This window comes from Galeopterus variegatus, unplaced genomic scaffold (genome assembly GCF_000696425.1).
Source record: "Galeopterus variegatus unplaced genomic scaffold, G_variegatus-3.0.2 Scaffold326, whole genome shotgun sequence".
In the NCBI taxonomy this organism is placed as follows: Eukaryota; Metazoa; Chordata; class Mammalia; order Dermoptera; family Cynocephalidae; genus Galeopterus; species Galeopterus variegatus.
Genome location: NW_007726437.1, coordinates 458,689 through 473,765, shown reverse-complemented (window position 1 = coordinate 473,765; position 15,077 = coordinate 458,689). Strand labels below are relative to the sequence as shown.

The 15,077-nt window shown below is 34.9% G+C and overlaps 1 protein-coding gene across 1 annotated transcript in view; it reads left to right on the top strand.

Annotated features, from left to right (window-relative positions):
• ITGA8 (integrin, alpha 8) overlaps positions 1 to 15,077 on the top strand; it is a gene marked incomplete at its 5' end in the record, with an annotated part of 186,133 nt that overhangs the window by 29,056 nt on the left and 142,000 nt on the right. Inside the window, 5 exons of the mRNA XM_008567535.1 lie at positions 349 to 449; positions 4,359 to 4,482; positions 9,350 to 9,411; positions 10,527 to 10,572; positions 14,053 to 14,178. Of these exons, the coding sequence (XP_008565757.1) occupies positions 349 to 449; positions 4,359 to 4,482; positions 9,350 to 9,411; positions 10,527 to 10,572; positions 14,053 to 14,178 (459 nt within the window). The remainder of the gene's footprint in view (positions 1 to 348; positions 450 to 4,358; positions 4,483 to 9,349; positions 9,412 to 10,526; positions 10,573 to 14,052; positions 14,179 to 15,077) is intronic.

Genomic DNA, 15,077 nt, shown 5'->3' with positions numbered 1-15,077 from the left:
TATTGAACCATCCTTGCATCTCAGGGATAAATCCTCCTGAATCATGTTGAATGATCCTTTTAATGTGCTGCTGAATTCTAGTTGCTAGTATTTTGTAGAGAATTTTTGCATCTATGTTTATCAGGATATTGGCCTGTAATTTTCTTTTCTCGTAGTGTTCTTGTCTGTCTTTAGTACCAGGATAATGATGGTCTTTGGAAATATTCCCTCCTCTTCAATTTTCTAGAAGAGTTTGAGAAGGATTGGTGTTAGTTCTTCAAATATTTTCAGTGTACAAATTTACTATTATGTATTTTAATTGGTGGCCATGTTTTACAAATTATTAACAATTCATATCCTCTTTGTCAGACAACAGAAAGATCAGAGTTAATGGAACCAGAGAACCTATAGAGTTTAAATCAAATCAATGGTTTGGAGCAACAGTGAAAGCTCACAAAGGGAGAGTTGTGGTGAGTATGAATTGTGTGTTTGTGGTAGTGCTTGGTCATACTATGTGGACCAAAATGTTTGAAAGCTCATTTGTAGAAAATCCTTTCATATAGGGACATGTTAGACTTTCAAAGATAAGCTTATTGAAATTTTAAAAGAAATTTAGTGCTTAAAGTTAAAGAATCTATTTTAGTGTTCAAAAATATAGGAAATAAAGCCTGTTTTCCAGATGATCAGTTACACATTTTCAATATTTCAAAAATGAAGAAAGGTAGAAAAATAAAAGATAAATCTTGAAGCACTAAATACTCTATTGCTTAAGATTGCCTTAAAGGGCTGCTTAAAATTTAACCACAGAAATAGAACCGTTGCAATAAGGATGTTTAAAAAGTTAATCTACTATGGTATCATGGATCCTTTATAAAGTGAACCTTTCTGTAATAATAAAAATAATAAACCTACTAACTGCATGATTCTCTGAGTTTATTACCACCTTTTTTTTTTTTTTTTTTTTTTTAAAGATGACCGGTAAGGGGATCTTAACCCTTGACTTGGTGTTGTCAGCACCACGCTCTCCCAGTGAGCAAACCGGCCATCCCTATATGGGATCTGAACCCGTGGCCTTGGTGTTATCAGCACCGTACTCTCCCGAGTGAGCCACAGGCCGGACCTTATTATCACCTTTTAAAGTAAAAACACTCACTCCCAAATAGATATCTTTCAGCTTTATATACTATGACTTTATGATTCTATTCTCTTGTTGTTCCAAGCATTGATACATGTCTAAGTTATTGAGAAATAAATGACTATTGAACTGATCTGGAAGTTTTTTTTTTTCAGTTTGGGGAATTTTTTAATCTATTGGCTTCAATTTCTTTACAACAATAAAGAAATAACTTTGGCTTTTAGGATTTGTTTAAAGCTATTTGAATTATGATTTATTAAGAATAAGTATCTAAAGGAAATGCCTTGCTTTATTTAGTCTGTGGTTAACCCCCAAAAAAGATTTTGACATAAAACAGGTAATGTATAAAATATAGAGAACCCTCTCTAGTTAGAAACCCAGCATTTACAATATATTCCCTGTAGAATTATATTTGCATTAATATAGTTTTCGCATTCCAGAATTGGTAAGAACTTTTTAATCCTTTAGTGTATATGACTTATGGGAATTACTATTGAAAAGTTAATTTTATCTCATAACTGTTTGGGGTTAAAAAAAATCTTTTGAGTACTACATTGATTTTTTTTAATGTCTTGATAATTTATCTGAAACATACAATTGTTGAACATTTGTTCAATATTTGTAGAAACCTTCAAAACCATTGAAAATAAAATAATCACCATGTTCATAATAAAAATGGTAAATTTTTGGCATTGTTACATTTACTAAATTATGTAATGGGACATAGGATAATATAAAGTATATTTCAAGTTAATTTTTTTCTTTGAGTGCTGAAATATATCAGAATAAAGAATTAAATTCTATCCTATATGACACAATTGTTAGAACTGCAAAATGCTGCCTACAGAAGTATCATTTTTAATATCAAGGTATCATGGGTATACATGTTTGGTTTGGGTCAAAGCCCAAGCACATACATCAGTGTGTTTCACATCTGTGTGAAACTAAGCAGATATAAAAAGGGTAACTTTTTAGAGCTGACATCAGGCAAACACTGGAAAGAATTGTCTTAGCATTAAATGTCCCTTGTTGAGACAGAAGGTGAAGCCAATTGCATAATATTGAGCTACACAGGATACACAGCTTCTCTGCCCAGACCCCCCTGTGTTCCACCATTTACACCTCATGCTGAATGTATTGACCAGACAACTTGTCGGTTCATTAAGAGGGCCCTACGATAAGGGAACCTAGATGAGTTAGAGAGTTTTGGGGTATTGATCAAGACTTGACATATATAGACAGGCCAAACCCAAAACCTGAAGTTGTAGAGGGTGATTTACTTGAGAATATGTAGTACTAAATGGAGTTACATATTGAACTGGATTACCAAGGACACATTTGGAAGCACAAGAGGACTTTTAAATTGGGATCTGTTTTCACTTTTCTGGAATTGTTTTCAGTGTGATGCTAGCAAATGAGAATATTGGCTGTAGCTCCATATTCTAGGACTCTGTAATTTTGTGTCCTTAGTTAGACATGAGTGCTTGGACAGTTGGGTACAACACACTTACAGAGGATTCAAGCAAGCCAAATAGAAGTCCAAAAAGTGCCTGTGTTTTGTACACACTTATTGCCTCTCTCATTCCTAGCAACTTTAATGTTTTTAATTTACTTAAAGAGGATTTCATATCCATTCTTTCAAATATTGTGCTCTTTTTAGAATTCAAGCTTCTGAAGCATCCAGAGCATTTTACACAAACATCATACTTTTCTGACTGTTGTTTAAATTAATTTTTGCTGGTAAAATTCCTGATATTAGGCAAACCAATTTAGAGGCAGTTTCCTGTTTTTCTTCTGAAGCATCCAGAGCATTTTACACAAACATCATACTTTTCTGACTGTTGTTTAAATTAGTTTTTGCTGGTAAAATTCCTGATATTAGGCAAACCAATTTAGAGGCAGTTTCCTGTTTTCACCATAATATGAGGATACTTCAAAAAGTTCATGGAAAAAATACGAATTTTTCCATGAACATATTGAAGATCCTTCATATGTTCCCAGAAATGGCATCATAAGGTAGAATTTCATAACCTATGTCTTATTTGCTCCAGAGAAATATTCCTAAAATTAGAAGGCATGAATGAGGCAGCAAATAATTTTCTGACGTGACAAATTATATATCATAAAAGCAAAAATATAGCAATTAAGCATGCATTTAATTCAACATACTTCTATTAAGCAAATTTTATATGAAAAGCTCTATGTTAAGTGCTGTAGGCAGTTAAATAAATTCTAAAAGATGCTGCACAGTGTGAGCAAATGCTTGTTCACTATGCACCATTATTTAATTTACCATTCTATGTATTAACTGGAAATAAACATTGAACATTTTATTCCTAACCTTTAGTTTTTTGCCTTCTCAGAATAAAGAAGGCACTTATAGAATGGTCTGGATAACTCACCTCCCTCAAAAAAGGTTTTCTGAGGTCCTTAGAGTTTACTTAAATAAATTTCCGCATAACAAGCAGAGTCAGAATCTTGAATCACTTCAGATCCAGTGATTAGTACCTTGGAAATGCTTGTAGTCATTAACAGTTACTCTTTGAGTGACTAATCATCCAATAAAACTGCTAAAAACAGGCACAAGATGTCTTTTACCTTCAGTTTTGCCATGAATAAAAACCATTAAATGAAAAATAAAGCCAAAAACACTATGACAAGGGAGATGGATAGCATGTCCAGATGAAAGTCATTGTTAAAAATCTGCGAGATGCAACATCAGTGATAAACGAGGGGAAACCACAAAACAGAGATTTACAAACTTGTTTGCATCTTTTAATTTGAAAGTTGGTTTTTGTTTGTTTTTTAAGCAACAATTAGACAAAAAAGGAACGAGTTCTTATTTTAAGTCATCACTGATTCATTCATGTTTGCATGATCCTTTGCTTTTATGTTGGTCCATTTTAAAAAAAGAAAAGAAAATCTGACTTTTTGCTTTTAGAAAGTGCTTTCTTTTGCCAGGTTACTTTTATTTAATTTAAAATTCTATGGGGAGAAAAACTCATTCTCTTATATGTGTTTAATTTTTGCCAATTTTACAGTTTATTAATGTTAAGAATTGGCTTCGAAAGTTAATTAATTCTCACTACCAAGGTACTCATTAGCATGCTGGAGGCCAATTAATTCACCTAATAATTTAACATAGTTTGCCATAAATGTAGATATACTAATCAATAATTCAAATCAAAATATTATATGAGAAACCTACATCAAAAATATATGTTTTATCTCTGATGTTTCATAGGCCTGTGCTCCTTTATATCACTGGAGAACTCTTAAACCAACACGAGAAAAGGATCCAGTTGGCACTTGCTATGTAGCAATTCAGAATTTCAGTGCATATGCTGAATACTCTCCTTGTCGGAACAGTAAGTTATTTTTATTCCTTGAAACTGAGATTTAGCTCAAGAGCTTTTCTGTTCTAGACAGGAGTGCAAGTAAGCTCAAAACACCATTGATATGTTATATCAAACGTTACAAGGAAAGCATTACAAGGAAAAAGAGTCGGGGGTGAAGATTTTTGACAGCCTTAGTGGCTGTCTTGCTTTGACAGTAGGGCCAAGGCGGGGAATTCTACTGATTCTATCCCACATTTTAGAAAATGTCTGCTTTTAGATATTGACAGCAGAATTGATTGGTTCCTTCTTTTAGGACTTAAACTGCCAGTTGCTATTCAAACTTCACACCCTGAGTTCTAAAGAATACTGACTGCCCACTTTACTTGTTTATTGCAGGATGGTATTAGTTAGCATGCTTGGACCTGGGGACACATTTAGCTTGAAATTTCTGTCTGGCCTGTGTTCTCCATGGCTGTTGCTTTCTTTGGTATCTGTGTACTTAAATTATCTGCATGGTACACTTTTCTGCTAAAGGTGTTTAATCTCCTCTTTTCAAAAAGACTCTGTATACTTAGAGTCCAAATCTCATCTGGCAGTTCTAGGAATCTTCCAGCACAGCATTCTTTAAAGTAAGCCTGTGACTGCCATCTCTGAGGCATTGCTATATAATTGCTTCATCTTTGAGGGATACCCAAGGACTTTGAGATAGCATCATTGATTGATTGATTGATTGATCGATTGATTGAGCTACTCTGAGTCCTTCTGTGAACTACAGTTTTCTATGTACCAGGTAGATAATTGGGATTTCTTGAAAAGCAATCAATGGATATTCAATCTTATTCTTGATAATTCACCAGACCACTTTAAGGGGAAAAATGTCATTAGAAAGAACATTACAGTGATTTCAGGATATAGATTTTTTTAAACCTTAATTTCAAATTAGTTTGATCTGTAAAGCTATAAGTAAATTGTTCCAATTCAAATTATTTTTTAAAAAATCCAAGATTAATTTAGACGAGATAATGAGCAAATATAAGAAATAAAACATGAAGATAGAGAATGGATCAGTGATATTAGAGGGTTAACAAAGAGGCCACCGAGATTTAGAGATCTCAAGAACTGAGTGGAACATTTTAACTCTGATGGTTTTTGGTGAGGATTTTACAAGGAGAAGATTATGAATTTCTGTTTTAAAATACTGAAATAAATCAGATGCTTCTTCACATTACAACTGATGTCATCTAAATGAATAGTCTGTGAAATAAGGATATTATTTTAAATAGCTTTAAAATGGGAATTCTTTGTAGGTAATGAGACTATTCAACATGTTTGTTAAACACATTGAGCACTAACTATTCTATGTTTAGAGAATACAGCAAAGAAGAAGAGAACACATCCCCACCCCCGACCTCCCCTTCAAGGGACTGACATTCTAGTGGGGGAGACAGACTGACAACAAACGTGTAAATAAATAAGTTCATAATATAATGTCAGGTAGTGGAAAGTGCTACAAATAAAAACATCAAGGCAAGAGAGGAGGGAATGACTGGGGAGGAGAGTGTGGTGGGGGTTAGACAGATGATAGGAAGGGATTCTCTTAGCAAATGACTCTCGGAGGAGGGCAGGGAGGAGCTTCCCAGGTACAGGCAATAAAAGGCACAGTCTGTGTCTTCACAAGGTGCTGTGCTCCTGGGTTTGGTAAGAGGTCAGTGTTATAATGTTAAAGATAAAACTCAGGTAGAAAGATAAATAAAATCTCCAATTTACTGAGAAAATTAATGGTAGAGCTGAAATTTAATACTGAACTTGTTTCATCAATGCATACACCTATCCATATTATATTTTTCATGATTCACTAAAGATTCCTACCTCGGCAAACTGTTGTAACTAAAAAGATGAACTGATCCTTCACACACCTTTTGCCTTCATGATATATCGTATTCTTCCAACTAATATCAAGGACAATCTTTTATAAAACCTGTCACTGCTTCCTGTTCTGCCTTTTTGCCTGACTGCCTGTGTGATGTGAGAGCTCAGATTAATATACGGCACATGGAATGTAGATGGGGGGCAAAAGTTTCAGTATGGGTTCGAGCCGTTATCTAAAAACATAAATTATATTACGCTTGTAGCTTGAGTTACATGGGCACATCACGATGCCAATGTATTTACTCTTTATTTCCCTACATAAAAGAATAGCTCAACACAGGGAAAATGGAGCTCATGTTGAGTGACAGAACAGCTAAATAAATTGCCAAGAATTCTTTCAACTCTGGTGTGAGTGCACAATTTTCATATCCTCCTGGTCTCTCTCTTCCTCCTAATACTTCTCCCTCCTCAAGTCATCCAAGGAGCAGACTTTCATCATGCTAAGAAGTTCACAGTTCATTAACACAAAGCCAGCTTGTTCATGAGCACATGGTCGATATCACAGAACAGAAACATCAGCGATATTATTTTCAAAAGAGAATTTAAAGTACCTCCAGTTAATTCTATAACACCAATGCCCTCCGCTGCTTCCATAAACTATGTGGGAGATAACCTGCTCATTCGTATTAATGACATGTCTACAGCTCTCACGGTCAGTACCTCCAGTTAATTCTATAACACCAATGCCCTCCGCTGCTTCCATAAACTATGTGGGAGCTAACCTGCTCATTCATATTAATGACATGTCTACAGCTCTCACGGTCATTCATAATTCAGGTGCGAATGGTTCACATACACTCTTCCATTTTCCTTCAGAAGCCAACAAATAGTAGTGAAGGATCAGCAGAGTTCACGCTGGGACACAGTTCTAAAGTTTCACAGATGCTCTGAAGTTCTGGGAAAAAGATTTCTTCAGCTCTCATAAATTGTAATTCAACAAGAAAAAAATGACTTTGTAAAGGAAGGAAACTCACACTCTATTATAATTACCCTTACACATTTCAAGTGGGTTATTTTCTTGATGAATTTTGTGAAAAGTTAGTATCTTCTCTTTATTTTTTTCAGTTTTCTGTTTTAAAGCAAAATAATTTCAAAGAATGGTCATGTTTCTTCATTTTTGAATATTAAAAAAAATAGAGTTGATTTCTAAGAGGATTTTTGAAAAAGTTTATGCATTTACAATACATTTCTTAAGTGTACTAAAGGGAACACATATATGTTCATGTAGTAATATATTATGTATTTATATATGTTTCTGGATACATATAAACATTTACACACATGACCTTCTAGAAAACTGGTATCCAGCAATTTAAGCTTATACAGATGAGCTTTTAGGAAACTTTATAGGATTCCTATATATATATATATATATAGCTATAAACTCCATATATAACTATATATATAGTTATATATATATATATATAACTATATATTCCTATATATATATATATATATATAGCTATAAACTCCATATATAACTATATATATAGTTATATATGGAGTTTATAGCTATATATATATATATATATATAGCTATAAACTCCATATATAACTATAAATCAGAAAATACAGTTGTAAAATAAGAAGCAAATTTTGTTAAAATACAGTGTATGAGGTAGAAAAGTATTTTTAAAAATGAGAGGATCATCTGGAAAGAATCAATGATTACAATGCTTAAATTAGCTAAGTACTGACCAAAGGAAAGAAAAATACAAGACATTCTAGGAAAATCTGGAAAGGCCAGATTTATTTCAAAAACTTTCTGGAACAGGCACATGCCCAGCCTATAAATTCTCCCTGTGATGATGTGCATTTCCTTTTCTGTCCTCTTATTTTGATTTCCATTCAGGCACATGCTTGATAAGAAAGGAGTGATTATTTACATGTTTATATCTAACCATATAATGACTCATATTCTCTCCACCTAACTACATTTTGGCTATACTTTAAGCACTTTAGAAGTTGTAGAAACTCTTTTAAAGTACATGTTACAAAGTAGTAAATTCCTGGGCCGGCCTGTGGCGCACTTGGGAGAGTGGGGTGCTTGGGAGCGCAGCGGCGCTCCCGCAGCAGGTTCGGATCCTATATAGGGATGGCTGGTGCACTCACTGGCTGAGCATGGTGCAGACGACACCAAGCCAAGTGTTGCGATCCCCTTACTGGTCACACACACACACACACACACACACACACACACACACACAAAAGACAAAGTAGGAGATTCCTGATCCTAATGCCCTAGAGACTTTAATAACTATATCCTTGAACTCCACATGTTGGCCTGCCTATCGCTTACAAAACTATACAATGAGAGTGTATTGAACATTCAGTTCATGAATTGGATAGAATACAAGATAAATCATTACTAGAGAGTTTTCTCTTTTGTTAGCATTAGCATTGCAATGTCCCTGAGAGATTAATTGTGACCAGAAATGCAATTTCTCAATTTACCTAACTTATCATAATTGGAAAATTTAAAATTAACTTCCTATTAAAATGCATGAGAGTGGAAATGCTCATCTGTGTCACCAGCAGAAAGCATCCACAGGGGATCTTGTTTACCTCTCTCTTTCTCAAGGCGTCATCAGTTAGGAATGACAAACACATGTGCCTTCGCTCAGAATGAGTGGGCAAATAAAAGACACATGACTGCCACGGGGGGAATTTGCAAAGATGGAGGTTTTCTTTCTTCAAATGGACATGAGTTGTAAAAATCCAATATAATTACCCAAAGTAATGTTACTCCTACTATCACTGCAGAATCACAAGATATTGGGAATAAGAAAATAGATGGAAATATGTTTAATAAATTACTTGGAATTAATTTTTTAAATAAATATAAAACACATATAGATCATTTTAAGTTTAGAAGTCTACAGAAAAAAAAAGAATATCCTAAATTAGTTATTAAAGTATATCTTAGAAATGATGATGTTATAACATTTATATATTTTTATCATTCTAGGCAATGCTGATCCTGAAGGTCAGGGTTACTGCCAAGCAGGTTTTAGTCTGGACTTTTATAAGGTAAATTCTTTTGGTCTTACAGCTTCTAATATTTAATGTTTTGTTTTTTTTTACCGTCTGCCTCTCACTCCCACCACACCTCCCCCTCCACAGCCCAAACAACAGCCAAAGAACCTTTAGGTACATATCTAGCCTGTACTGGTAACTACTTCTTTAATTTTTTTTCTGTTTGCTGTTTATGTTTATTAAAGTAATCTACGCACATGACAGCGTATTGTAGTACAGAAATACTTACAATGAAAAACAATGGTATTCTTCCCACCCTTTGTGGCAATCGTTTTTAAGTGAAAATCTCAAAAACCCAGTAAAAAAACCCAATGTGTTTCTAAAAGGGTCACAAAAATCTATAAATTGCTTTATCTCAGCTTTATCTCAGTAATCGACCAATTAGATTTAATATTCAAGTTAAAATTAATATATCCTTTCACAAAATTAAAAACAGAGATGTCTAGGTAGAATATAGGGGGCAAAGATTCTATGATTTTGAAAATAGTATAGACAAATTCCATCAACATATGAACTGTTTTATTGCTTATCATTGTGTTTTTTATCATTGCTTTTTTGTTTTATTTTGTGTTTTACCACTGAGAGTTAGAGGTGTAGGGCGTGGAAGGTGGGGCTCTAAGTAGATGAGAAAATGTTAATATTTGCTAGCATGGAGTATTTGCTTTTCCTCCTGAGCAGGAGGTGGGTTTGAAAATGTATGAAAAAAAAAATAGTTATTACTAGGGCCTTGAAATAAATTGGAATGGAATTTTCTTTCCATCACCCAGGCTCACAAGACCACATCTGCTAAACTGCACGGCATTAGACATGTTGATATTTTGCTTACCAGTGCCAAAAACTGAATTTATGTATTCTCATGGGAGAAAATTCAATGTACCTAATGAGTCAAATTAAAATTATTTAATATGATAACACACTCAATAATTGAAAGCAAAAAGAGAAAGAAAATGACCTGCAGGCCTCAGATATAAGTGCCTCTTTTAAAAATTGCTTTTTTATGTATAACAAATTGTTAGAGCAATGCTTATTACCCATGATTTATCACCCTTTAAAAAATGCCAGTGTTTCTTTTCCAATTGCTGCTGCTGTTGCTCTTTTCTGTTTTGTAGAATGGAGACCTTATAGTAGGCGGACCTGGAAGTTTTTACTGGCAAGGTATGTTCTGTTAGCAGAAGAGGAAAGCACATTGGTTGTTACTAACAAAGAGATGAAGCAGAAGTGACACCAACTGTTGACTTTTTATTACATTAATTTAATATCTGTATTCACAGTTTCCCGAATGAAACATTACTTCGACTTGTACTTTATTATATTAGCGATATTTTAAAATACTCTCCCAACTTAACAATTCACTGCTTCACTAAGAATTTATGGAGGCTCTGGCAGGCTTTGTGCTAGATGCCGGGGGTACATCAGTGAGTGAAAACAGACTGGGAGGTTAATATCTAGGAAAAGGACAGGCATTAATCGAATATCCACACAAGTGCCTGAGACATTCCAAGCATGAGTCACACTATGAAGGAAAGGTTTGTCATGATGGGGCCATACGAGGCTTCTAAGGTTTGTTTTGTACTCTGACCATTGGCTCACATGGAGCTGGAAAACAACCTGTGCTCTGCATATGGAGCCATGAGCTCAGGTGCAGGACAGCATCTGCCCAGAGGACATGCCCTCTTCTAATTTTTATTAAGGGGCTGCAGAGGCCAGCAGCAGCCCTAAGGCCAACTAATTTGGGAGCAAGCAACCCTAAACTGAGATCTCGACCTTGAGCAGGAGTTACCTAGGTGAAGAGAGAAGGGACTATGTGCAAACGTTCTGTGGCATAAAGGAGTGCAGAGTGGGTGAGAACGGAGGGAAGAGTAAAGAGAGACAGGGAAGAGCTGCTGGAGGGGGATGCAGTGGCCCCACGCACCACGAGGGCTTGCAGTTTTGTCCTCATCCCACAAACACTGGGAAACCACTGGTGGATCTTAAGAGTTTAAATGGATGGCTTTAGCTAGAGTGAGAAGGTATTGTTTGTCCTGAGAATAATGGGACACTAACTATTAGAGAATTTTAAGGATGGGATGCTATGATCACATTTGTGTTTTCAAAAGATCACTCCAGCTGCAATATAGAAAGTGGATTGGAAGGTGGCCAAAGTGAAATATCAGGAAATTAGTTATAAGGTTATAAACTAATTATAAGTTTATAGGGTCAACTAGCTATAAGTTAAAGATAAAGACATTTGCTTCTTAGAATGGTGATGGTACAGAATGAAAAAGAGGAGAAATTTGAGAGACACTTTGGAGGCAAAATAAACAGCCTCAACAATGGATTGGATATATGGAGGTGAGAGAAGGATGTCAAGGATGTGCTTCTGACTTTAGCAACTGAATTGTCATAGCTAGTCACGGACATGGAGAACAAGGGAAGAGAACAGCTTTGGAGTGGGTTCGATATATGGAGGTGAGAGAAGGATGTCAAGGATGTGCTTCTGACTTTAGCAACTGAATTGTCGTAGCTAGTCACGGACATGGAGAACAAGGGAAGAGAACAGCTTTGGAGTGGGTTGGAAAGGGAAGAGGATGAGTTCGCTTTTGGTTATGATGAGTATGAAAATGTTGAAGATATCCAGGAGCTTTCCCATAAGTACTTAGATATGTGGGCTTAAGCTCAGAGAAGATAGCTGGGGTGGAATGTAAATTCACATCACTTACGTATTGGCAATAACTGAAGCCACAGGTATGGATGGGATGCTTAAAGAGAGAAGGCAGAGAATATAGACTGCATTTTGGCTGTAAAGTTTAGAATCAAGAGAGCGTAGAATCTGAGACAGATGAAGAGTTGACGGAGGATTTTTTGTTTTGTTTTGTTGTCATGGAAGAGAACTGATCATGTTCAATAGCCAATGGGAAAGATGCAGGAGAGATAGATTTATGATAAAATTTTACATAAAATCTCCATCAACTCTGTACCCCATAAATATGTATAATCAGTTATGTTTCAATTCAAAAGAAAAAAAAGAAAAACATCATTACAAAAAAATTTTTTTAAATCACCATTAAGCTTAATTCATGTAATACAATTATGAACATCAAATAGTTAACATTTTGGACTTTAAATTTATCTTGAAAACTGAAAAACAAAATATTTTACACAACAGATGAATATAAAATAAAAATTATGTTTGTTTAAAAAGATTTTCTTCTAATTCGCTTGGTTAATTTCATGTAATTCATTCCCTTCCTTAAGTTGAAAACAAATGTCTGATACAAATGATTTGCTGAAAATTAGCCATGGCCAGGCATATAGAAGCATTTGTCTAAGATATATAATTTAAAATTTTATTCAGGCTTAAGATTATAGTGTTTACTGACACAGCTAAAGGAAAGCAGAGGCAATGTGTATATGGCATGGAGGGAAAGGGGTGTTTAGCTTTAACGAAGAGAAAATTGGCAAATTCTATAGACACTGTTCATAAATTCATGTGTAAATACCATTGTCTTAATATCAGAACAGTCATTTTAGTCCCAGTCACTTGGAAATATTTATGACCTGGTTTGACAGTTTTATTCCTTTTTGGACTTCAAAGAAAAAGACTATGGGGATTATATGTGAATTCCCAATGAGTAATTTGGCTTTAAAAGCAATGTTAAATGTTAGTCTTTTGGAAACATTTTTCCAGTTTTCTCCCAAAAAGCATGAGATCACACTTTTGCCTTAGATGTCCATACTAAATGTGGGAGTGCATAGATATCGTAGTTGAAAATTGCTGGCTGTCGTTGAGATACTTGAAGAGAAAATTGGCAAATTCTATAGACACTGTTCATAAATTCATGTGTAAATACCATTGTCATTTTAGTCTACTCCAATACAATCATATTTCAAGACTTCTGAGAGTGACTTTATTGGGGAGAGATTAGCCAAAGTTTTTATCATGTCATTGATGGTGGCCATAGATTCTTTTTTTGCTAAAATTCTGGATCTCCTGGGACCTGGCTGCTTCCTACTGTCATAATTTTATCATAAAAAGTAAATGGCTTGAAGATTATGTAATTCCTTTCTTTAACTTAGCTGATATGTTTTACAATGTATTAATTGAATAAGTGATCCAGATTTAATACAACATTTGTACTTTGCAAGAACACAAAAAGTCTTCTTAGAAGCCAAAAGAGACCTTGGTCATAATGCCAAATATCCTACTAGCAAAACCGTGTGACCTTAGAGAATGCACATAAGGTCTTTGGGCCTCAGTTCTTTCCACCTATGAGAAGTTACATTTGGCTAGATGATCTTGAAGTTTGCTTCTCACTAGAACATCTTAGAAAAAAACTTAATCACACAAATTTTGCCTGCAAGTGTCTCCACTTCGATACTTTTATCATTGGGAGGTGGTGGGAATATTTACATGGAAAGCACAAGAAGACAGATAAAATATTGTAGTTCATCTCCGGTTGTCAATCAGAATGGAAAACTCTATCCAGCTGTTATCAATTCTGCCTCACAGTTCTAGTGGCAGGCAGGAAAATTCATCATGAAAAATGCAAGCAATTCCGTGATAGCTTTCCAGAGAGTGTATGTCATTCTGTGTCTGTTTAGGAGGTCCTGTCTCTTGCATTCATTCGGTTAATGTGTTAATTTGTTTAAATACAGGTCAAGTGATCACTGCCAGTATTGCAGATATCATTGCAAATTACTCATTCAAGGATATTCTAAGGAAACTGGCTGGAGAAAAGCAGACAGAAGTGGCTCCAGCTTCCTACGACGATAGTTACCTGGGTGAGATCCATTGCTTGAGATATTTGTGGTTTCTCAAAAGACAAGCATGTTAAATATAGATGCAGATTTTATTCCTCACTTATCTGATGTTATTTGGCATCTTATGAAAATTTTCTTATTAGTTAAAGTGAACTCAACTTTTCTTTCTAAACATTATTATTTTTTTCAGCCATAATGTATAACCTGCATAATTTTAGTAGCTATTTTGTAGGTTCCATGACAGTATCTTACATGTAAAATATTTCGCCAGTAGTTGATGCTATGTGTTAGAGGGGCTGCTACCAGTGCTAGAGGGGCAATGTGACAGCAGCCCTCTCCAGTGTCTACAGCAGCAGCAAGAGACTTTCTAATTGCTAGAATATTCTCAACATTTATTATGTGCAAGCCACACAATGTCATTTCACCACTACTATTTCCTACCTTTGATATCCATATCCTAGTGGCATTGTGATTGCTCGATGAATTTGAAAAAAAATGTGGTTATGTTTGGTCAGTATAGTTCTATCTCACTTTAGAGCTACGTGAAATTTGTGGAAAACCATTATTAAAGGAATTAAGAAGGCGGCCTTATTGGTGATCAGAAATAGCAAAACCTAAGCACAAAAAAACAACTTTCACGGTATCTGTCTGCTCACGATGAATTGGCAGCTGAGAAAATGCAACAGCCACCATTTACACCGAAATGTAGATTATGAAGCATTTATGCTTTTAACATTGACCTCAGAATCTTTGACTGACTGACTGGTTTTGCCATGCTCCTACTTAAAATCGGTAGTGTTATGCTTCCAGGATGTAGTATAAAAGTGTTCATATTGATGTGATTAAATTTCCCTTTACAGGATCCTTAACTTTTATTTTATAATGTGTGTAGAGACTTCATAATAAAGCAGTACTATGGC